Here is a 25,480-nt window from a genome sequence, read left to right on the forward strand (position 1 = left end):
ATTTGAATTTAGAAAATATAAAAATGTATGAAAACAACAATATTTTCAGGAAAAATGGAAAACATGAATTAAAAGTAAATAGATATGGGTTCATAATATAGTCAGGAGAAAGACAATTAATTTTTCTATTTAGATCCATATGTGATTCATGCAAATATGTTAGAATTTTTGTGTAAAACAAGAAACAAAAAGTTTGAAATAAAAAAATCTGATGACATGAATTAAGAATAGTGTTGTATGAACGGGTTAATTGATGTACGTAATTCTGAGAGCGAACTACGTTGTTCGAATGCCCGTCAGAACATGGCATAACTTATCAAAAAATCGACAATTTTTCGATAACGATTAAAAGAAAATAGTTGGCAAGAAATATCGTTTTAAGATTTGTGAGTTGCCAACCACTATAAATTTCCGTTACAATTTCTATGCCATCATTGGTCTGTTCCCGTACTGCAAGAATCTACTCGATTTTACTATTTTCTTCGATATCATAAAGGAAAAAAGTGTTATCGGAGTAAAAAATAGTAGATTCTTGCAGTACCTGAACAGACCACAAATAAGTTAGACATCAAGATACCTAGTTCTCATCATGTGGGATTCGGATTTAAATCAATTCTTCCCCAATATATTTATAAGGCTTCCTCATAACGGTAGCCCAATATTTTAGGTACTTTAAAGGTCTTATTTTGGATACCCAGTGGTAATGAAGGAAGTCACTCAGTGTCTTATTGGCCTTAATGTAGCTGTCCTCGGCCACTTCGTTGGGCGCCAGTGTAACGTGCTCCTCACTCAATAAACACTGTGATCCCATACCCATGATGAACTAACCGTGATTTTTACTGTGGTACCTAATTTTTAAGTTCGTCCGGAAGACACTAATGGAGATTTTACAAAACCCTTCCCCACTTTTGTCCCTTCTCCACAGCCTTTTTTTGGAGAACAACTTTTATAAAGGAGCATCCTGCCCGGTTTTCTGAGGCTGGTCAGAGTTCGTGTCGCTTGGAGTCTGATATTGGATGAAAATCCTCACGTTAAACACATTTTGCTGGTCAACTCTGAGGTTGTCCTGTTCACACTTGGCGCTACCTTTCAAACAGGTGTTCGTGAGTGATTTAATGCTATTCATTGCTTGACTGTTCCTGGGAATTTTGCTTCTAAGGAAATGTTTATAGTTACTCCCCCAAAGATGACAGACGGAAGTCTTCGTGGGGTTTACACGAAGACCATTGTCCTTGGCCCAGTTAGACAGAATTGATAGGACACCCTCTGCATTATATCGGAGATAGTCGGTAGCAATTTCCGCTGACTAACACAACTACGTCATCGGCATAGGCTACAAACTTTTTCTATAGGTGGTCCAACATATTCTTATCAATGTGTAAGGCAGTATCCACATATTTGCCTTTGATGTAGGAGTGTTGAGATTTGCTACTATTGTTCAAATTTATGGTATTCGTGGGATTCTGTTTCTCAGCCTTCGAGATGAAGTTCACCGTTACCTCTTTCCATATACTTTGTATGTTCGATAAAAACAGACAAGCTCTAAAAATATCCTGATATACTTATAGTATCTTCGAACCAACATGCTTACATATGGTTCGAACCGTAAACCGACGTGCATACCGCTCTTCGTCATTTCGATCCATACAAACAGTGAAGTAGATTGATTGAAAATATCAAGATGCTCTTTTTTATATTTAGATATTACTCTGCAAAATCAGGCCGCTTCGTTTACTTGTTCGATTTATACACTAAAACAAACCCAAAACCTACGCAAAGCCCTCATGATTTCACTTTTGTACTGTACTAAATTTCATCTTACTAGCTTTATTGTACGATTTCACAGCAGCCTTTCTCAATGATGCTAGTTCATTTGGCCTGAAGTCTCATAGCACCTCAGAAGAGTTCCTGTGACCTCGTTCACAGCTTTCACAACATCCTCGTCCGTTCTGAGTTCAATGGTGATCAAAGAATGGTGAAGCTGTTTTAGCTTTGAACTTAGCTCGTCTTCCGAGGGTTCCAGTAATCCGATAGTTTGTAAAAGTGATATCGATGACTTCGCCTCACTCTATTAACAAAAGTCGTTGTATTGCGCCCCTATTATATATCCTAAGATTATATATATGTAAAAAATCGAATATGGACTCCCGACTCGGTTTGGTATCAACTCTTTCCCAGTAGAAATGGTGGGCATTGGAATAACAGACAATGACCAGGTCGCCAGTACCATTCATTTCCTCCAGCATGTTGCATACCTCCGGTCCGGGTGGGTCAAGAGACTCGTACAGGAGATAGACGGCAGAAACAAAGAGGAGTGTCGCGTTACCCCTATCAAGTCTAGCTGTCGTCATATCATTGTGGCTGAAATTTGAAAGAATCATAAAAATTTAGTTCCATTTTAACTACTATACAGGTTCTTTCCTTTCTCCAGTGGAGGTCGTGAAAACTGTGTAATTTTTTCACCATGCTTAGCTCTTGCTGCTGGTTATTGCCCGTTTTACCTGAGAAATTCTTCTCCAGGAGAGTCGTTGGCGAAATTAGCGACAAGGCCCACGTTTTTTCAAATGATGTGAGGATCCTCCATTTCCTCATCTGAATTCGGCTCCATAAAAGTTTTATTGAAGTGAGGTCAGCCATACCATTGCAAATGAGTCTGTGAAAGGTTGTAGAAACTGCAAACCTTAAACATTGATGAGCACGAGGTCGTATAACTCCCTGGCGTTAGGGAGGCCATTTAGGATGGACGTGGCCTAAGACATGAGAATTGGATATTTAGACGCCTTGTCAGTCCTGGTCACAGCTATCCAATGAATAATATTGGTCTTTCCACTATCGACAACCTATGGGCGCGGTTCTGTTGCCTGAGATTGGTTTACCTTGGAAGATAGACATCTCACATTTTTCAAAATGTACAACTTTTGATATAATTCTGGTCTTTATGTTATAGTAAACCACGTTCAAAACACACTGCTTCATAATATGTCGATTGTCTCAGACGTAGGACATGCATGCAGTAGTGATCGTCCTTTTACTCCTTGGAACTGTTAAAATTACAAATATGTAGATCTTTTAAAAATCTGGCACCGAAGAAGTTATTCTGCTTAAAAGTCAATAACAAAAAAACTACCACTAATTAACAGCAACAACAAATCAAATACACGGATATTCACTACCACTACAACGAAATACCACCACTAAACAAAACACACTGACAAAGAAACAGAGACAAGAATTACCGACGTCGTAACAAACATCAGCAGCGATACGCGGGCAAACACACAAAATCAGAAACTCACAGAAAAAACAAAGTTAGTCTCACATCAACAGTCGATAAGTAACGATCTGAAAAGCAATTGTGCGATCTGTGTTCGGACGACGAGAAAGAAAAGAAGAGAAGCAAGAAACAAACAATAACAACAATAGAAAAGAAGGCCTACTACAAAGAAAGAAAATAAAAATCACAAGTGATTCTACAAGAAGAAATAGAATTCAAAAAGAGTAGTGCGCAAAAGAAACGAAAGGGAAACACGAGACAAAGAAAACACGTTTGAAGCTCGCTCTCAAAAGCGTCAGAACTTAAATTGGAATTGAACGAAAAAAGAAAGAAAAAAAAACAATAAAAAAACAAACGAGCAAGCGAGCTATAAGTAAATTTGCTTTGCAATTTTGAAAATAAAAGGATTTATTCATTTAAAAAAAGAAAAGAAATAACGTGTTTCATGTGTGTGTATGTACATGTTTATTACGCTTGCTCCTTTATGCTTCTCTGAACGGCATCCTCGCAACATAACCATCAAAAAGTACGAAAATCGATCATTGGATTCATTGACTCCCGGTTTCGGTGAACAAAAAACAAAATTTTTAAAAAATTGTTGCGCTGTTTGCTCGATTCGTAATTTGTGAACTCGTCGAAGTGTGGTTTGGAAACACAGTTCTATTATTTCGAGAAGAGAGTGAGAATTGCGCTTGCCAACGAAGGAAGAGAGCGTGAGAAGAATAAGACGGTGTGAGTGTTGTTCTTATTGTTTGTTCATTGTATGCCGCTCACAGTGTGTGTGATCCCAACCATGCAAATGTAAAAAATACAAAACAAAAAACACTTATCACATATTCCTCGTTTTCATCCCCCGCCGCTGTCTGGACAATTGTTGATTATATTTCTGAGTGTGTGTGTGTGTTTAAAAAACAACGACCATACAATAGAAGCCAGCGAATAAAAAATACAACAATTAAAATTACATAGCAAAACACCGTTAACATACACCACAATTTAATCAATATTAATAAAAGAAAAGAAATAGTTCCAAAGCACAATCAATAATAAAACAAATAAAAAAATTGAGAAGGCGAAAAAACAGATACAAGTTAGATCCAACGAAGGACTCAAGAGGGAAACGAACTTTGGATTTTGTACATTGTGTAAATATTTCCATATTCTATCCTCTCTCTCTACTCGAACTCCTCAGGTGTTTTTCGTGAACATATGTGTGTGGCTAATTGCATGTCTAATTAAAAGGAAAACGAAATTACAACAACAAAAAAGCAAAAATGTCTGCAGCTATTGTACAAAAGAGTAATACCACAACAACAAAGTCCTCATCGAACACCGCCATTTATTTCGATTGTGGCGACATATTTACAACGGTGAGTAGTGACTACATACCTAAATATATTCTTAATATTATTCAATACAATTATTCATATGAATGTCGGTATGCACACACTTAAGCAAGAACAGTTCGGTGTAAAAAATGTATACGAAATTTTTCACAAATTATGGCATGTTTTCTTTTGGAAGCCGATGATTCAAATGAGAAAAAATAATTATCGTGAGATGGATACGAAAGCTAAATGTATTATAGTCACTTGTATCCATGATTATTTTGACTGTATAAAAGATAAATCTTCTGCAATGCAAGACAATAAAAATATTTTCCGGATTAATAAATCTATATATGGTTTAAAATGAAGTCCACGTTGTCGGAATGAAAATATAATAAATTCTTTTTAAAAATTGGATTTGTAAGATTGAAGCATGATTACTGGCTGTACGTTAAATATAAAAATTCTACGACAACATGCTGATGACTTATTAATCGCATGTAGCAACACAAAAGAGATTTATATTTTGAAAAATGATCTATGCAAGGAATTCAGCATGTCAGATAGTAGAAATCTGAAATATTTTTTTGGAAATAAATTAGATTACAATGAAAAGGGTGGAGTTGTGAAATTATCACAGGAGAGCAATATATCAAGAATCTTAGCAAAGTTTCAAATGATGGACTGTAATCCGTTTGCAACACCAATGGAAAAATTGGCGGAGTTACCAATTTCAGAGCCAACAACACAGCCGTACAGACAAATTTTGGGAAGCTTTGTGTATATTATGTACTAGACCTGATATTTGCTTCAACATTAAATATATGGCGTGTTTTCATGAAACTTCAACAGAAACACATTGGAAATTGGTTTTAAAACGAAATGAATATAGTGAATCATTAATTGGTTATGATACTGATTCGACTTCCGATCATTTTGACAGAAAATCTGTTCGTCTTCGAAATTTATGGAAGTACAATTTCATTGTCAAGCAAAAAGCTACAGTGGCTACTTCATCCGAGGCAGAGTATATAGCGTCAAGTGTAGCCACATCAGAGGCAATATATGTAGATAAAATGAATTCTGGAAAATGTGCATATTGTTGAAGTAAATACACTGTACCTTTGTATGAGAACAACCAAGGGTGTGCATATTTATGGCAAATTCAGAATGTATTAGGCACAATTTCTTTCGAGATAATTTGGCTCAAGGAACTATTGATGTTAGGTATATAAAAGCAAGTGATCAAATTGCTGACACTTATACCAAAATATTAGGAAGTAAATATTTCAACATTTGTGTTGAACAATTTGGATTTGTAGGTTTTGCACTCAATTGAATATTAATTCTAAATAGCAGCATGCGTTGTAAATTATTTTATAATATTGTCAATGTAAACTATCAATTCATAACCATCAAATAAACTACTTATAATAAATTCATCAATTCTTTTACAATAAAAGAATCCAAAATATCATGCTATGCCTGAAGTCCTCTTATGTGTTTTCTCTTTCAGAATGTCGTAATTTAAAATTGCCATTTTAGAAAACACAATGAAAATTTAAATAATAATTTTTATTTCGTTTGCAAAACATTGCAATGACACGGTTTTAAAATACGGATTTCAATATAATTCCAAAATTATGTAATTGAAAACACGTACGATATTTAATTTCAACTATTAAATAATTTATTTTCTTTAGAAAAGCCTCATGCCTATGAACCATCCATCTTCCATTTCCACTAACCAAAGAAAAAAACATTTTCCTTATATCAAGAAAAGCGGAAAACTACAATATAGCCCATGAAACTGCAAAAAAAAAAAGAAAAAAAAATAATATATTGTATTACCTTAAATCGTGAGTTGGCTGAAAATTAAAAGAAAACTTTACTGTGTAAAGTTAAACCTTGTAAAGCTCCTCTGTGTATGAATGACTGACTAGCTGATCGGTTGGCTGGCTGGCTGCTTGGCTCTATTTGTTTTGGTTACTCCTATTACTTTTTTACGTAACTCCATTGAATAGTTGTTGTTGTGCTGACCCATTGGACCATTTTACTTTCAACATTTGTTGGTATTCAATGTGTGTGTGTGAGCCTGTGTTTTTTACGTTTTGTTAGTTATTATTGCAAGCAATATTAGGTTTAAAAATTTATATATACATACATTTTTTTATTTTATGCGGATATGATGAAGACATCTTATTGGTCCCTCCTCTGCCTCTTTTGAATTTCAGCGGCTGTTAAGCATGGATTGCTTGGCATGGTAGTTGTTCCCTAGCTGGTTATTTACACGATTGTTGTTTTTCTGGCTAGCTGGATTTTATTTCGCTTTGTTGTAAGAGCAAAAAAAAAAAAAAAAAAACAACAAACACAAGGGTATACGAAAAATGTGACTTTAATTTAGCAAAAGGTCAGTGGAAAAAACAATGCGCTCGAACAACCAAATACCCATCCATGCAAACTTAACAACAACAGAAACCAAAAAAAAAAAAAAAAACAGAAGCAGTCGCAACGGCAGCTAATGAGATTGTTTTTGTTCAGTTTTTGTTTTTTACACAATTTTACATAAATATTCATGAATATTTAGTTTGTGCGTTACGTTAATTTTGAAATATGTGCAGCAACAAATTCGTTATTTATTTAGAAACAATGGAAAATAGTTTTTTTTTTTTTGTTATTATTAAATTTTTGTAATTAAGTGGTTGTGCTTTAGTATTGTTTTTTTATTCAATTGTAATGTAATTGAGAGGAATCAAATAAAACGTGTGGGGCAAGCAAACCCCTAAAATCGTGGACATGATGCCCGTAATGCGATTCTTCTATGTTATTATTTGAAAATAATAATTAAAATCTCTATAATCCGGAACTCGCCAATACGTATAATCCGCACTTCATTGCGTATTCTACAATCCGAATTTTTAAGAAACATTATTTTTTATGATTTGTGTTTTTTTATCATGACATTAAATGGTCTATTATATTTAAAGTTCATATTTTCGGAATAAATATTTTAATTTGTTAATGAAAACATAAAACTATTTTAAATATCAGTAAATGAATAAAAAATTAAATCTATTTGATAATTTTACAGCAAATGACAAATTATTGCTAATTTTGCCTTTAAAAAAATATCCCATTTCTTTTTCCATATCTATGATTAATAAGAATCAGCTGCTTATTAACGATATTATTCGATAATTGACATATCGATTTATGGTGTATAACCACAATTCTACTGTAAAGAAGAACTTATCTCGCTATCTATCCCTCTCTATATGTTTTCTAAGAACTAAATGGCAAAAACAACATAATTCAAAGGCTTTCAAACAAAAGAATAGAAATAAAAATTCTCATGTATTGGCGGCCAATGATAAATTGTGTGTGTGTGTGTGGGTGGGCGGGTGGTTGGTTGGATTGACGGGTTAATTGTGAAGGGGGCTGAAGTGAACTTCAACGACAATTGTTTATTACCTGCTGTTCAAATAGAAAAAATATGTCTATGTATATGTATTACGCTGAAGTGCATTTTAATACGAGAGCCAAAGTGGCCAAGAACAAAAACAACACCAGTGAGTGTGTGAACCCCTTAACAATTGAATATTATTAACTCGATTACATGCACTGTCACACAAATGCGCGCACTCACACACCATACCAACAATGACTTGTATAAACAAATACCGATATAGGAATGATTGACGTAAAACTTGATTTTGATTGTTGTTTTGTTTTCTTGTAAAGCAAAGCAGCAAAAAGTCTAGAACTAAGAAAACATGTTGATACTTTGTTATTGTATATATATATATATATATATATATTGACAAGTTTTTTAGCAGGAATTTGTTTCAAGAATTCATATTCAAGAGATGAGCAAGCCGACCTTCTCTTTAGAGGGTTTTTTTCTTATGAGAATTGTCACTGATATTAATACTTTGTAGAAGCTCATGAGAATCCACTTTGCTGAGATTATTAAAAGACGAACCATTTTTTTCGTGCCCACAAAACACAGTTGAATACTGGCAGATGCTGCTGCTGCTCTCAAACAAAGCCAACCCGGAACTTACTGCTGGCCGCTGAACAGAGAATGACTGTCGGTTTGTTATGACTATAATTTCAGCAGCAGCAACAATAACAAGAAATTGATTAACAAAAATATTAAAATATTCATAAACAAAAAATACAATAACAACAACAACAACTGCAAATAACACAAAATATTATTAGTAATACTGGCAAGCAGCAAAATAACCTGCTTCGACATAAGATTAACACTTACTTATATTGCTGTGCGCTAATTCTGATAAGCTTTGCCAATTTTATTAGCATTTTTAAAATAAAAACAATGACAGAGCTAACTGGCTGGCTGGCTAGCTACTATATGATTGTGTTTGGTACATGGATTGGGGAACGGGGGGAATGGTGTTGGTGTATGGTGGCTAGCTACAGAGTAAGGCATTCACCCATAACATGAAAAACAACGCGAAGAGTCTGAAGGGGAAGACAAGCGGTATAACAAGCTCAGTTTTTTTTCTTCTTCTACAATTACATGTGTAAGTATATATTATACATATATACCTACACACATGATCCAATAATATTACAATAGATTTGAACTACAAAAAAAGAATCGTTGCTCATAATAAATTGCTCAATTGTCAATACTGCAATTTGAGCCAGCCCAGCTATTATAGGCACGCACGTTTATTGCTCGCTCGCTCACTCTCAGTCGGTGGATCGGTGATTGTTGTCTCTCCACCAGCACAACCACTACCACCATGGGCATTTCTTTAACATTGTATGGTGTTCCCCAAAACATTCCATGCCATTTTTCGTTGAATAATTTTCATTGAGGGGGGATATTTCATTACATAATCTGTAAAAATAAAATGTAACTTTTATTATTATTTTTCATAAAAGGCAAAAACAAAGAAAACAAATTGAAACAGGTAGTAGTCAATGATGCATTTGACCTCGAGCTGAGTTTTGAGTTTTTTATATGTCGAAGACAAAAAAATATATTTCATAATGTATTTTTTAATTATATACATATGTGTATAGTTGTATGGTATTGTACTATTTTTTCCCTTTAAACTGGGTCAACTGTCATTAAATCTTTCCACAAAATTTATATACATATATACAATTCCTGCACAAACACACGCACATTACACAATTTTTACATTATCAACAAAGCTCGTGTAATATACATATTATTAAAAAATATATATTTGGTAATATGGAAAACGTTGTCATTATGAAATGAAATAAAAACATTCAAATGTCAAGTATTGATGACCTCTTTGAATATCCCAATCATTTTGGGGCAAAGCATCATAAATACGAGTTGCTTGGGGTGCACAAAGTTGGCATCTGAATCCCCAAAAACTGTTCCGATTGATTTTAGATGAATTCGGGATTTTTGACTTAATGGCGATTCAATTACATATACATTTTAAATTTCTAGTTTCAGAACTAGATGTAATACTTTCGTGATATTTTTCACCATTTAAAATTTCAAAATACTATCAGAGGAATTGTGATTAGACGATGACTACATTACATAAAGTCTTGACCTCAACAAAATAATATTGAAACATTTTATTGTATTCAAATTGTACAATAATGAGAAAAAAAAACAACCAGCTGTGTATAATCACCAAGATTTCAAACAAAATGTATTTAAAATATTGACTTGAAATCACAACAAAATTAATGGCTTGGTTGGTTGTGATGATGAAGATCAGCGTCAAACTAAACGACACAAAAAGAGAAAAAATAAATACAAATCGAGGCCAAGGAAGACAACCGAACACTGTTGTATGTTTTTTTTTGTGCTGTTATTTCTTTGTAGGGTACTGTTTTTCCTTTATCGAGATTATTATCAACCGTTTTGGGGACAGTTTTTTTTTGGTTTTTTCTGCTGCTGCTGCATATTAATCAAATGCTTCATATTATTTACATACAACACAACAACGGACAACCAAGCAACCACACAAAGATACTCGAGAAAACCATGAACCTATTTCAATTTACATATGCATGTGGTATTCCTGCCAGGCAGCCAGTCCCTGTCTCAATATGTATGTATGTGGTATATCTGTAGTAAGTTCATATATACCTACATACATACATACATTTGTATATAAATTCCATTTCCTGTCTATGCGATAACAGCATTTTCATATATATTTGTATGTCCCTTTGTTTTGTGATTTCTTGTTGCAAGATTGTTGTTTTGGTTTTTTCTCAAACTCCTCGACGTACATATGTACGTATTTATGTATATATCCATAAAATGCAAGTCCAATATTCATGTGTTTTTTTTTTGTTTCATTTTGTTGTTGTTGCTGCTAGTTAGCATTGCAGCCACTCAAACAAGCAACATTGTCTCAAAATTCAGTTTTTTTTCTTGGACATCTCTTGGCCCGTCTCCTAGCTCTGACGTCTCTTGTTGCCGTTTTTGTGTATGGCTCAGCAGCAACGTGAGTGCAGAAAAAATATTAAACAAGAATTCCATTGCTGCACACATATGTCCAAAGGAGACAATATACTTAAATGTTTGTATACAATAAGTGTCAATTAAGAGTATATTTGAATAAAATTTATATAATTATTATATTTACAGGACCGAACTTTTAAATAAATTGTACATTAAATTTTTTTTTTTTTAACCTGCAGGTCTAGCTGCAAATGATCGATAAAAATACAACCTAAACAATTAAAAAGGGTCTAAAAATGATGAATGATTATGTAAATGTTTTTATTAATTTCTCTTTGGAGATGAGCTTACTTGATCTAAGTTGCAAGTTATCAAAAGAGAAATTAACAAAAAAAAATATTTAATTTGCATTTTTATTAAACCCATTAAAATTTTTAAAATTTCAAATGTATTTGTTTGAGTTTCAAATGGAATAATTTGATTTTCAAGTGAAATGTTATAGATTATAAATTGAATTACAATAAAATAATTATAATTTAAAAAGAATCCTCGAATTTTACGGTAATTGTTTTATATTAAAATATGATGAATTATATATAAAATCTTTCAAACTACAATTGAACGGGTTTGAATAATAACTGAAGAAATATGTAGAATTCAAATATGCATATTTAGAACCTGGCTATAGCTGATTTGTAAAAAAAATTTTGAAACCTGAAATTATTTATTACGGCTATACCATAAAAAGCCAATCTACTGCAGTCATATCCAATTATTAATATAAAATTATGGGTGTAATGGCAACTTAAAATACTCCTTATTTGCTCATGAATTTTTCTGCGCATTAACTCACACAAATATCACTCAAAATTGACATTTACCGGAAAACAGGCCGAATCTTTAGAGGTATTTTATGTATTATCAAATTTTGTATGGATAAATATAGAAAATCATATTTTACTTCGACAGGACTAATAAAGACATGAGGTTTTCAGATAATCTATGAGAGGATAATATTCTGCTGATTTTGTATAGGCTTTCCGACCCTCCATACTATTTTTCTCTACTTTGTTGAGGGGTAAGAACTTTTTAATTGACACCAACCGTATTGTATTGTGTGTGTGTGTCGTGGTCCGATACATACATGTGTTTTTAATATAAAATAAATAAAAACAACCCAGAGAATGATTAACTACAAACTACTACCACCATAACCAACGGCACATTACTCTAACTCTGCTGACAGTGACGTTTTTTTATATTTTATTTATTTTTGTTTTTTTTTTCTGTGAAAAAAATTATAACAATATTAATAAACAATACTATAAAGACTACGACGATGACAACGGCGACGACGACTGCCGCGATCGTGTACGTCGTACACAAGAATTGCTATTATCTTTGTCGTTGATTCTTTATTATTGCTGAGTATTTTAAGTCGTTCGATCACTTGTTCGACCACTTATATATGGGGGGTTTTTTCCAATTATACATAAAATATTTTTTCTTTTTTTTAGTTTCTGCAATACAAAGGTTGCCACATTTGCCTGAACTTTTTTTCCACCACCACCGGTCGAAACGACTTCTGAAGATTTTTCTAAGGATAGTTAGTTTTCTCAAAGGTCCTGTGAGCGCAGTCTAAAAAAAATAATAGAACTGAGGAGATTATTCCAAACACTCAATATTAAATTACTACCATTTTTGTAGTTTTTACTAAAAATAAAATCAATAAGTTGCAATAAAATATGTATCAAAATAAAAACATTAAGCTCGACTCGATAGAGAAAAAGAGACTAACAATTTTTGAAATCATTATCACCCTTACGAGCAAAACTCAAATAAAATCAAAATAAAATGAACATACACAATGAGAAATTTCCGCTGTCCACATTTCGCTTGTCTATGCATTTTTGTAGATGGTAGAGAACATATCGAATATATCTAATTTTTGTTATTCAATCCGAATTAAAAGTTGAATTTCCATTCAATTATAATAGTCTTGATGAGTTAGTATTGGCAACTCTGTAGATCATACATTGTTATTCTCTTTACTCGGCTCACACTCTCAAAATGTGATATAAGAAACGAATCAAATCTTTGCTCTCATTTTCGATCATGTTCAAGTAACAATTCTCCTCCCTCTCAGTCTTAAGTTGATGCTGTTTATATTTTGTTGTTGTTGTTTATATTTTGTTGTTGTTGTAATCAGCAATTCATTATTGTGTTATTGAATTGCCTGACTGGAGTGGTTTTTATGTTTTCTATCTGTGGGTCTGTTTGTTGCTTGGCTGGTGTACTTTCATACATGTGCTCTGGTCTGGGCAGGCCTGACTTGGCCGGCGGTTGTAGTTTTCTATGCATCGAAAAACAAAATGTCCATATGATGAAGGAAGTGCCTATAAGAAATGTCGATTTTGTAAGGGTATTTTATTTTTAGTTTGTGTTGTTGTTCCTGCCATTTATTTTTAAAGGGTTTCAAATGCGCTTGCCTGAACGTCTAGCCAACAAAATACATTTGTATGATGACGATGATGGTCGGTTGGTTGAATGACTGGCTGCATGGACAATTGGTTTGTTTCAGGGCTATTTTTTCCCATTAGGGTGCATGTTTGTTTGTGAGTGTGGGTATGTTCTTCCTTCCAATAGCTCTGCGAATATTCATTTAACATTTGTCGCCTGCCTGAATGGTTGTTTCTTTATTATCAAAAGAATACGGGTAATTAAACATTAATTTAAAAATATGAAAAAAAAAACAAGAGAAAAATGAAAGGGACGCAGAGAGAAGAATAGTGAGTGATCATAATAAAAGAGTGCAACAAAATGAATGAATGAGTTTTTCAATTTCTTAGTAACTAAATTTTCCACATTTTCCTTTCTTTGCCACAAACGGAGGAAATTACATTTTCTTTTAAAGAAAAAAAATTCCCCCAGAAGAGTGGAGTGAAGTAGAGAGGTGGTAGTTTGATATTATGTCTTGGAGTCTAGTATTAGGTAATGATGACTGACTGGCTGGTTGGTTGGCTGCCTGCCTGCCTGCCTGACTGGTTGCATACATTTTCCATGCCATTCACTATCGTTTGCTGATCGGAGTAACCACCATCAACAAGGTTTTGCTTGCGTTTTATCTCACTGCTGTACGACGTCGGTTGTATTCGTCTGTCTGTCATGGTCTGTCTGTCTTCCTCCTTTTTTGCTGCTACTTTTGATTTCTTCCATTTGATTTTTTCTATGCCTGTCGTCTAGTGGTTACGGGGTTTTCTTTCATACTGCTTTGCCTTTTACTTTTATTTTGTAATTTTTGTTTTTCTTGTTTTGCTGCTGTTGTTCGTTGTTCAATATAATTTCTTTTACTACAATTCCCTGGCTGGAGATTGTACGCCGCATAACAAATGCAAAATAAGTGTTAATAGTTTTAAGTTTAGTTTTAAGGTTATGTTAGATGAGGAAGAAGTCCTTATATAATGCTCTTATTGGTATCGGAAGATCAATATTCAATGGAATATTTAAAAATAAAGCCATTGAAAAATAGGCTCATTATATTAATCAAAAAAAAATAATATTGTAATGTATAAAAAATTAAAGAAAGTGTTTTAAGGTGTAGGAGGTATAGGTACCGACTGATTACAATTTTGCCTCATATAGACCATATTTTATGTATGTTATTGTTTTGAATACTATGTTTCAAATGAATTTAAATAAATGCTATTTTTTAATAAATTCAAATTTAATTGATAGGAAATGAAAACCATTACTTACACAATTCTTCTGGTAGACTTTAGGATTGACAAAAGAGGACTTTAGGATTGGTATGTTAAGTTGGTTTCTTTTATTGTAAAAGAATAAAGGATAACGCCGTCCAAAATCAAGTTTGACTCTGATATTCCTTTATAAATTGATATTTCATACAAAGACTACTTACCATGCCAGACCTGAATTGATGAAAGGAATATTCGTTTCTCGATTTTGGAAGAAGTCATGGCGTTTCGCTTTGGAAGAATGTCAAATAATGACGACAATTTTTTATGTCTGACTGAACAAGCCACTGCATACAGAGTTGCTTTGTGTTATTATTCACCTCAATATATCCCACCTTGAACCAATGTACTATGTATATAATTATTATTTTTCAAGTTTATTAATAAAACAATGATATTTAATTCGTAATGTATAGAAAATTGTCAATCATTTTCCAATTTTTATATGCCAAATAAATTCTCACGCAACTTTTTCTACCGCATAGACATTAATTCTTTCTTATTTTCGAGATCATTTTTGTTTGCAGAATATCTCAAAAAAATGTATTCAACTCTAAATATTTTTTATTTGGATATTATTTATTCGTTGTATATTTTTGTAAACAAAATATGAAAACCAACCACTCTGTGGAAGTCAGTGGGCCTTTATTATTATTATTTTTTGTCAACATGTAATTTGAATATTATTTGAAAATTTCAGCTGACGAGGAGTTAATTTCTTTGATTTTTAATGCCTTGCAAAACATATTTCCATTGTATTTTTTATAAAAAAAAAAACAATCTAAGCCCAATTGGATATGTATTGCAAATATAGGAAACATTGGCTTCAGTTTACGAAATTTAGTTCTTAAAAATTGTGTTTGCATAAAGCCAAACAAAACTTCTAGAAGTTGTCATAAGAAAATGGTGAAAAAAATTAATTCGGGAAAATATTTAAATTCCGTGAACAATATTAATTATTTCATATTATATATGAACAAAATTATATATGTTCTTATATTTTAAATGCCAAGCTAAAAGCTAAGGGAACATTGGTACATGATATGAATCCTAATAGTTCTCCAGTACCAGGACTCACGTACTAAACGTTTTATTTCTTTAGGCTATTCGGAAATGCTGGTTTTTATCCATTCAACAACAACGACCAGGTTGAATCTAAAGATAAGACAAGCCAAAACAAACATCATGACACCTCTTCAACTTTGATAATAAAATAATGTGACAAATATACTTTTAGAGGCATTTTTGTGTGATGGCAACAACGGGGAGTGTCATCGAACTGCAAGGCACTAAAACAAACACAAAATAGACCCAACAGCAAAAAAAGACAAAAAAAACATCGATAATGTAAAAAATGTATACCGATATAAAATTCTACCCCTTTTCTAGCTTGGTGTTCTGTCCTTACCGGGTGCACGGTACAAAAAATGCATAATAATACACTTAAGCTATTCAGCATGCATTTATTTAATCAAGCTGTGGCATATTTATGCGCATATAGGCTTTTTATGTACATATGTATGAGTATTTATTTTATTTCTAATACGATTTCCTTTCCGGTGTTGCTGTTGTTGTTTTTCATTATTTAAATAAGCAACAAGCATTCCCAATAATCAGCCAGTCAGTCAATATTCATGACAAACATATGTTCAGAATTGTTTGTTGTACACTTTGATCCACTGTACCTTTTATAAAGTTCAAATAGCCAGCAAACAAACACAGGGACATGAATGCGCACACATGCTCACAAGCACATGTCTGTAACACATTGTTGCGCTTTGGTGTTTGAGGCCCTTGTAAACGATGGACGTCTTGTGTTTCGTTGTGGTCGTCGCCGTCGTCTTTATTCGTTGCATTTAGCAATTCCAACCACGTGTTTACCACATTGTGCATCTTGAAGCCAGTCAGAGTCAGCCATTCTTTTATTTGTAGTTATTATTATTGCCATTGGTTTCCTTTTTCTTTTCCTTGACAAAACAAATATAAAAAACAACAACAACAACAGCAACATCAAATCGTATCTACTCAAATAACAGGGAGCATAAAAACAAAACCTCTGTTTCATGAAGAGAGTATCATAACTTTACCTCTCCATGTGGTTGGTTTGTGTAGTAGGAATCAATGGCAACAAAACATGTTCCAGTAGTGAGGAGGATAAAGGAAGATGAAATGAAATAAGGAAGAATAAAATACTAAAAGAGAAACGAAAATATTATAAGCAAACCAATCTAATGGGTTAAAACTAAAGGAAAAATTTAAATCTGTTGGAAAACTATAATGGGTTGAGGGAATGATAGAGAGAGAGAGAGAGAGACTTGGAAAGTTGAAGAGAGAAGTTAACGATCAATTTAACTAAAATTATCAGGACTCTTAACATGATCCGGTAAAACGATCGTCTGATGAATAAAATGGCATTTACATTAGAAATTTTTATCGGGTTAACCTACTTTATGAGGATTTATTTGACATATATACAATGGAATTAACAATTTAAATCCACTGGGTTAACGAAATCCGATACAATGTAAACGAACTTTAAACGATTAAGGGGTAATAAAAAAATACACTGATGGCCAAAACTAAAGCAACTGAAATTGCCAAAGATAATAAATACCGTATAACTTTTTCGAAAATATCGTGCTGATTTTTTCAATTTTAAATCGGGTAGTTTATTCACTTAAAAACAAAATCATAAATGCAAAATTGGTTTTGAAATAAATAATAGTGCATTCTTATAGATCATTTTTGAAAGGATTTTGCTACAATAAGATGTGTCTGTTTTCGATTTTGACTTGTTGCCCAAATAAAAATGACTAGAAACAAATAATTTATTTAAATTTGTGATTTCTCGAATTATTAAACGACATTAATAAAACGGCATTTACATATGAATTTTTTGCCGGATTTATTTGACATATATACAATGGAATTGACAATTATAACCCACTGGGTTAACGAAATCCGGATTTCGTTACAACTTTTACAGGTTAACCTACTTTATGAGGATTTATTTGACAATGATATTGACAGTGTAAACAAACTGGGTTAACGAAATCCGATATACAGTGGTGGCCACAGAATTAAAACATTTACTGTGGTAAACATTTTTTGATCAGCCCTCGATTCGTTTGAAGTATTTTTGAAAATTTTTTAATTCAGAACACTTCGATATACTGCACTTAAGAGATTTAGTGTGGAAATGGAAAATTATTTCATGCAATTTTTCCATAAATAACGGTTTTTATGAAAATACATCGACTTTGAAGTGGCCATATAATTAAAACATTGTGTAATTTTTTACTTTACTGCATTTTTTTTTTAATATTTTTTAAAAAAGCTCTTTAATTTAGTTAAATTATGTAAACTAAGCACCGATAAAATCATTTACTGATAAAAATTTTTGAAAAAAATCTGTAAAATCTATCAAATTGCCAAAAATTTGTACAGTACACCTTACATTCAGAAAATAACCCTTATTATAGAAAATAAAGGTCCGAATGCACCAGAAATTGCTAGAATTAGTAAAAAACAATAAATAATTCTCAAAATAAATAAATATTTGAAATAAAAACTTAAAAAATGGGAATTAACCTAAAGGAACGATTCAATTTCAATAGCCTTTATTGAAGAAGGCCGGAATATTTTTGCAGTATGTGAGAAAATATCGATTGATATTGGTATTTATTATATCAAATCGATTGTTCGAGTAGTACAGAATATATTTAATCAAAAAATTTATCAGTCACAACAGAACGAACAGAGATCAACACCTATGTTGACGAGAAAACGTTTCTGGTACACAGCAGCATGTTTGATGGTTAACTCTTGACCCTTCAAATCTATTGAACATGACAATATTTTTCCAAAATAATATTTTTTGGAGAGAATAATGCCCATTTAATCTATTTTAGCCTAAAAGAAAGAAAAATTTTACAATTTGACAAATATTTAAAGTCTTGTGTTGAGCATCAAAAATGCTGCTGTGTGGCGGAATCTTTTACTCGTCAACATAGGCATTGATCTCTGTTCTTTCTGTTGTGACTGGTATATTTTTTGATAAAATATATTCTGTACTACTCGAACAATCGATTTGATGTAATAAATGCCAATATCAATCGATATTTCCTCACATACTGCAAAAATATTCCGGCCTTCTTCAATAAAGGCTATTGAAATTGAATCGTTCCTTTAGGTTAATTCCCATTTTTTAAGTTTTTATTTCAAATATTTATTTATTTTGAGAATTATTTATTGTTTTTTACTAATTCTAGCAATTTCTGGTGCATTCGGACCTTTATTTTCTATAATAAGGGTTATTTTCTGAATGTAAGGTGTACTGTACAAATTTTTGGCAATTTGATAGATTTTACAGATTTTTTTCAAAAATTTTTATCAGTAAATGATTTTATCGGTGCTTAGTTTACATAATTTAACTAAATTAAAGAGCTTTTTTAAAAAATATTAAAAAAAAATGCAGTAAAGTAAAAAATTACACAATGTTTTAATTATATGGCCACTTCAAAGTCGATGTATTTTCATAAAAACCGTTATTTATGGAAAAATTGCATGAAATAATTTTCCATTTCCACACTAAATCTCTTAAGTGCAGTATATCGAAGTGTTCTGAATTAAAAAAAATTTCAAAAATACTTCAAACGAATCGAGGGCTGATCAAAAAATGTTTACCACAGTAAATGTTTTAATTCTGTGGCCACCACTGTATATAAGTCGTTTTTGTGCAACTAGAGCAGAAGTGATAGTTAATCCCGGAGCAAGGCAGCTGTGGTAACAAGTCTACATGGCCGGAAATCCGGAAAGAAAGCCATTCCCTGAAAAGAATCGATTATTCCACAGATTATTATTATTTCAAAATAAATTTTGTATTTATATTTTTGTTCGTTTTTACTTGTATAAATCAACTATTTATTCCTGAAAAAATTCACTATAAATGTATTTAAAAAAATACGATCATGTAGTTAGTTTCCAATTTCAGTTGTTTTAGTTTTGGCCACTAGTGTATGTGCACCTAAAGGAAAATCAATCTGCTGGTAATGAAAGAGAATTATCATTGAAAGGGAGAGGGGAACCTTTCAAATGTACGTTGATAAAATAGCGGTTTAATTTTTTTTATTGTGTCGACCCATAACCCATTTTTTACATCGCAACCATGGCACAATAAATAGGTACTCCACTTAGCGCATCAGACCATTTGATTAACTGTCAAAGTGCATAGCTTCTGCTTTAATTCGATGCGCAATGTTGCCAACCATGAGAAATCTAACTAGATAAAATTTGACAGGTGGCCGAATACAAAAACAAATGTTTTTGTTTTGATACATCACACTATTATGGCATCATGATCGAACCTTGTTTTCTAGCAGAGTCAACAACAACGTCTTCTAGCTTCTTTAGTTGTGAACCGATTCTAATTGGATGAACATATTTTCGCAGTGTCATTTTTATTTTATGTTATTGTTGTAAGGGTGTAAAAAAGAGGAATTCAGTGTTCGGTTTCTTTCATTATTAAACAAATAAATTTGCAATCCAAGATTAGTTTAAAAAGCAATTAAGGTAAGTTCTTTGGTATACAGTGGTGGTGGCCACCTGTGGGAAAAGTGTTTTGATTAAGCCTCGATTCGTTTGGAATTTTTTTAAACATAGGCATTGATCTCTGTTCTTTCTGTTGTGACTGGTATATTTTTTGATAAAATATATTCTGTACTACTCGAACAATCGATTTGATGTAATAAATGCCAATATCAATCGATATTTCCTCACATACTGCAAAAATATTCCGGCCTTCTTCAATAAAGGCTATTGAAATTGAATCGTTCCTTTAGGTTAATTCCCATTTTTTAAGTTTTTATTTCAAATATTTATTTATTTTGAGAATTATTTATTGTTTTTTACTAATTCTAGCAATTTCTGGTGCATTCGGACCTTTATTTTCTATAATAAGGGTTATTTTCTGAATGTAAGGTGTACTGTACAAATTTTTGGCAATTTGATAGATTTTACAGATTTTTTTCAAAAATTTTTATCAGTAAATGATTTTATCGGTGCTTAGTTTACATAATTTAACTAAATTAAAGAGCTTTTTTAAAAAATATTAAAAAAAAAATGCAGTAAAGTAAAAAATTACACAATGTTTTAATTATATGGCCACTTCAAAGTCGATGTATTTTCATAAAAACCGTTATTTATGGAAAAATTGCATGAAATAATTTTCCATTTCCACACTAAATCTCTTAAGTGCAGTATATCGAAGTGTTCTGAATTAAAAAAAATTTCAAAAATACTTCAAACGAATCGAGGGCTGATCAAAAAATGTTTACCACAGTAAATGTTTTAATTCTGTGGCCACCACTGTATATAAGTCGTTTTTGTGCAACTAGAGCAGAAGTGATAGTTAATCCCGGAGCAAGGCAGCTGTGGTAACAAGTCTACATGGCCGGAAATCCGGAAAGAAAGCCATTCCCTGAAAAGAATCGATTATTCCACAGATTATTATTATTTCAAAATAAATTTTGTATTTATATTTTTGTTCGTTTTTACTTGTATAAATCAACTATTTATTCCTGAAAAAATTCACTATAAATGTATTTAAAAAAATACGATCATGTAGTTAGTTTCCAATTTCAGTTGTTTTAGTTTTGGTCACTGTTGTATATGAACCTAAAGGAAAATCAATCTGCTGGTAATGAAAGAGAAATATCATTGAAAGGGAGAGGGGAACCTTTCAAATGTACGTTGATAAAATAGCGGTTTAATTTTGTTTATTGTGGCGACCCATAACCCATTTTTTACATCGCTACCATGGCACAATAAATAGGTACTCCACTTAGCGCATCTGACTGTTTGATTAACTGTCAAAGTGCATAGCTTCTGCTTTAATTCGATGTGCAATGTTGCCAACCATGAGAAATCTAACTAGATAAAATTTGACAGATGGCCGAATACAAAAACATATGTTTTTGTTTTGATACATCACACTATTATGGCATCATGATCGAACCTTGTTTTCTAGCAGAGTCAACAACAACGTCTTCTAGCTTCTTTAGTTGTGAACCGATTCTAATTGGATGAACATATTTTCGCAGTGTCATTTTTATTTTATGTTATTGTTGTAAGGGTGTAAAAAAGAGGAATTCAGTGTTCGGTTTCTTTCATTATTAAACAAATAAATTTGCAATCCAAGATTAGTTTAAAAAGCAATTAAGGTAAGTTCTTTGGTATACAGTGGTGGTGGCCACCTGTGGGAAAAGTGTTTTGATTAAGCCTCGATTCGTTTGGAATTTTTTTAAATGAATTCATGTGTACTGTACTAAGGCGATAAAGTGTGAAAATAGACAACAATCACAGGGAATTTATGATATATAACGGTATTTATGCAACAAGTGCAATTTGAAGGGGAGGCGTAAGAAGAGATCGCTTCATATCTTGATTTGTCTTTTTTCAGATTAAATTAAATGAGGATTACAATAAAATCAAATGATAATTTTTTTGTAAACCATTTCATTCTTCTAATTGGATTCCTTGTGTGTCCTTTTCGTCCTGCATTAATTGAACCGGACTCTAATTATCACAAAAACAGATTTTTCATCCTCGCAATATTCTACAAAAATCTTGCCCATAAGATTTTAGGTGGAGTCCTCAAAGACGACAAATCGATATTGTGATATTTGTAGAGTTGGCTTCTATTGTAAAAGAATAATGGGAACGGCGTCCAATATCAAGTTTGACTCTGATACTCCTTTATAAATTGACATTTCATACAGGCCAGGCCTGTTTCCACCTTAAGACTCCAACACCAATTCTTAGAAAATAATATCGAATTTTCAGTAACATTTCAAGTTTAAAAATAACTTGACTTTCTTAAAATATTATTTTTATAAATTTTTACTCCCAAAAAAGAAAGAATATGACACGGAAATAACTGAACGACGAAAAATACCCCAAAAAAATACATCTTTTGTGTGCGTTTCGTTTAATTGCTATATTATTTAAAAACAATGTTTAATTTTTATTTAAAAACAGATTTCAAGACTTGTTTAACAGATGTCGTTTGTTTTACAAATTGACGGTTATATTTTATCACCTTATAGCCACCTTAATTGGGTTAAAACAAAAAAATCAGCTGTCAAAATACTTTGTCTTTATTTTCACAAGTAACAATGTAAACAAGTTGTATTATTTTTGTTTTGTTTTAAAATTAAGAAAAAATTTAGTTTATTGTGCTTAAGATTTTTGTTAGAATTTGGAAAAAATGTTTTAAAGAGGAACGAACGAAATAATCAGAAAAAATCCTACTCTAATCTGATTATTAAATATCAAATAAATAAATGTACTATAAATGTTGTTATTGAAAAATGTTTGGGTCTGGCCAAGGTGTATTTAATAAGGTGTAAGTGACAATCACGTGGTTTCAAACTTTTTTCTTTATTGTTTGTAAAGCAAATTGTCAAAAACATTTTCAATATTATATTTCGATTTCAAAACTGGTCTTAAAAATTGGGCTTTTTAATAAAAAAAATTCAAGAAAACTACATTCATAGAGGCGGACGGTCCCCATATTTTATGTTATGTGTGGAAATCTGTCCATAAATCCCAGCTACTCATAAAATCGAGGAGATTATGTTAGCCTATATTAGAATCGGCCCCTTGGTGCTTGTCACAATCCTCGGCGGAGGTTAAATACGCATATGGGAAGATTTTATACGGTCAACACAATTTCCATGATTTAGTCTTTGGCCGGGGATTTATGCCCCTTCAATTTTCTTTAAGAAGGCAAGATTTGAAGCCACTCCATAGAACAAATTGATGGTAATTCACAATATAAACAACATCACAAGGAGCCATTGGCTGCATGTGGGAAACTTAAAATTAATCGCGACCAGGTCGTAAACTTTATTTTTCACTGACATAAAACCGCCAATAACCCAAAAATACACAAATTCATTAATTATTTCTCAAAGAATAGTTCTTGACAAAAAAAATTAATAATTGTTTTTGTCAAAAACTTATTGTCAACATGACAATTTAATTTCTATAACAACAATGTTGTTTTTGTAAAATATTTGTTGTTGTATCTGATGCATACATCTTATTAAATACACCTTGGGTCTGGCTTAGAAACTACATCTAAAAATATAAATTGTAGGAGAAAAAATAAAATGTTTCTCTTTTCGCTTTAAGGGGGAAACACATACGAGAATTCAGGCCTAGCCTGTTAAGTTGGCTTTGTATGAAATGTCAATTTATAAAGGAATATTAGAGTCAAACTTGATTTTGAACGCCGTTCTCCTTTATTCTTTTACAATAAAATAAGCCAACTTAACATGCCAATCCTGAAGTCCTCTTATGTGTTTCCCCCTTTACGCGAGGAATCTATTTTCTTAATTAAATTAATTAATTAAAAATATATTTAATTTCACAATTTTTATATTAATATTATTATGATTGCGAAATATTAATTTTTGAATTGATTCTCTTTCTTTTATAGGTAAGTGCTTTGAAAATAATATGGATAGCTTTATAATTATATTAGGCTCTAGGGTAAGTAAAGAAAATGAAAACAGTTTGTGGACCAATTAAATAATGGCGAAACTTTGACATTGGTTTAACCACAAATATTAAAAAATAATTTGTATCTTCAAACTCCTACATTAAATGTCCTTGTTTATCCCACAAGGAACACAAATATTTATTTCAAGGTACTGTGTTCATAAACATGCAGAAATGTTAAGATTGATAACATATTCTGAAAACTATTTACATTATACATAATAAGAAAAATTTTTGGAAATTATTCTACTCAGATGTGACATATATTGTAATCACTGAAATGCTTCGTATTTTTCCAATTCTATGAACACAATTCATAAAACACTTATAAAGGCGGAAACACATAAGAGGACCATCAGGCATGGTATGTTAAGTTGGCTTTGTTTAATGAAAAAGAATAAAGAAGAACGGCGTCCAAAATCAAGTTTGACTCTGATATCCCTTTATAAATTGACATTTTATACAATGCCAACTTAACATGCCATGCTTGAATCCTCGTATGTGTTTCCCCATTAAAACATCTAAATCAGTGTTGAACGGAATTAAATCGAGAGTAAATGTGTGTGAGATCATCATCAAAAATTATTGATGTTTAGCTTTGCAAAAGAGCAGTAGAAATACTACGAAAATAATATCCTTTGTTCTCTCATGGATTCATTATGATGACATTGCGACGCAAGTCTATGAACATTTTTCTCGAAAATACTCATATTTACCAAGATTTTTTTTTGTTCTGTAAGTTCAGACATATCTGAACATAGTCTGAAGAAAATTGAAACTGTGTTTGTTAATACTTCCATCCTTTGACAGGCAAAAATATGGTAGAGAAATGTATTATAAAATAAAAGAGAAACTAGCATAGACATTTTTATAATCCGGATTTTTCTTTAATTTTAACGTAGTTTATTAGATGACATGCCTTATATTATTTTTGCTTAGGTTTGTGTAACAATTTAGATTAAAAAAAAAAAATAATTTGCCAATGAAAACTCCAATTTCTTTGTGGTCATAACATTCTTTAGAAATGCAATTTCAAATTAATTTATTATTTATATAAAGACTACGACTCATAAAAAATGTATACAACCTAGATTGTCAATTATATTTTTAGTTATTCGTT

The 25,480-nt window shown here is 31.9% G+C and overlaps 1 protein-coding gene across 1 annotated transcript in view; it reads left to right on the top strand.

The window, feature by feature from the left end:
• Nucleotides 1–4,503: 4,503 nt before the first annotated feature.
• Nucleotides 4,504–25,480, top strand: part of LOC133328334 (protein TIS11) — a 65,747-nt gene continuing 44,770 nt past the window's right edge. Inside the window, exon 1 of the mRNA XM_061536904.1 lies at nucleotides 4,504–4,644. Within this exon, the coding sequence (XP_061392888.1) occupies nucleotides 4,549–4,644 (96 nt within the window). The 5' untranslated portion in view covers nucleotides 4,504–4,548. The remainder of the gene's footprint in view (nucleotides 4,645–25,480) is intronic.

This window comes from Musca vetustissima, unplaced genomic scaffold, assembly GCF_032173495.1.
Source record: "Musca vetustissima isolate MV318-11 ecotype Yass unplaced genomic scaffold, APGP_CSIRO_Mvet_v1 utg4332, whole genome shotgun sequence".
Lineage (NCBI taxonomy): Eukaryota > Metazoa > Arthropoda > Insecta > Diptera > Muscidae > Musca > Musca vetustissima.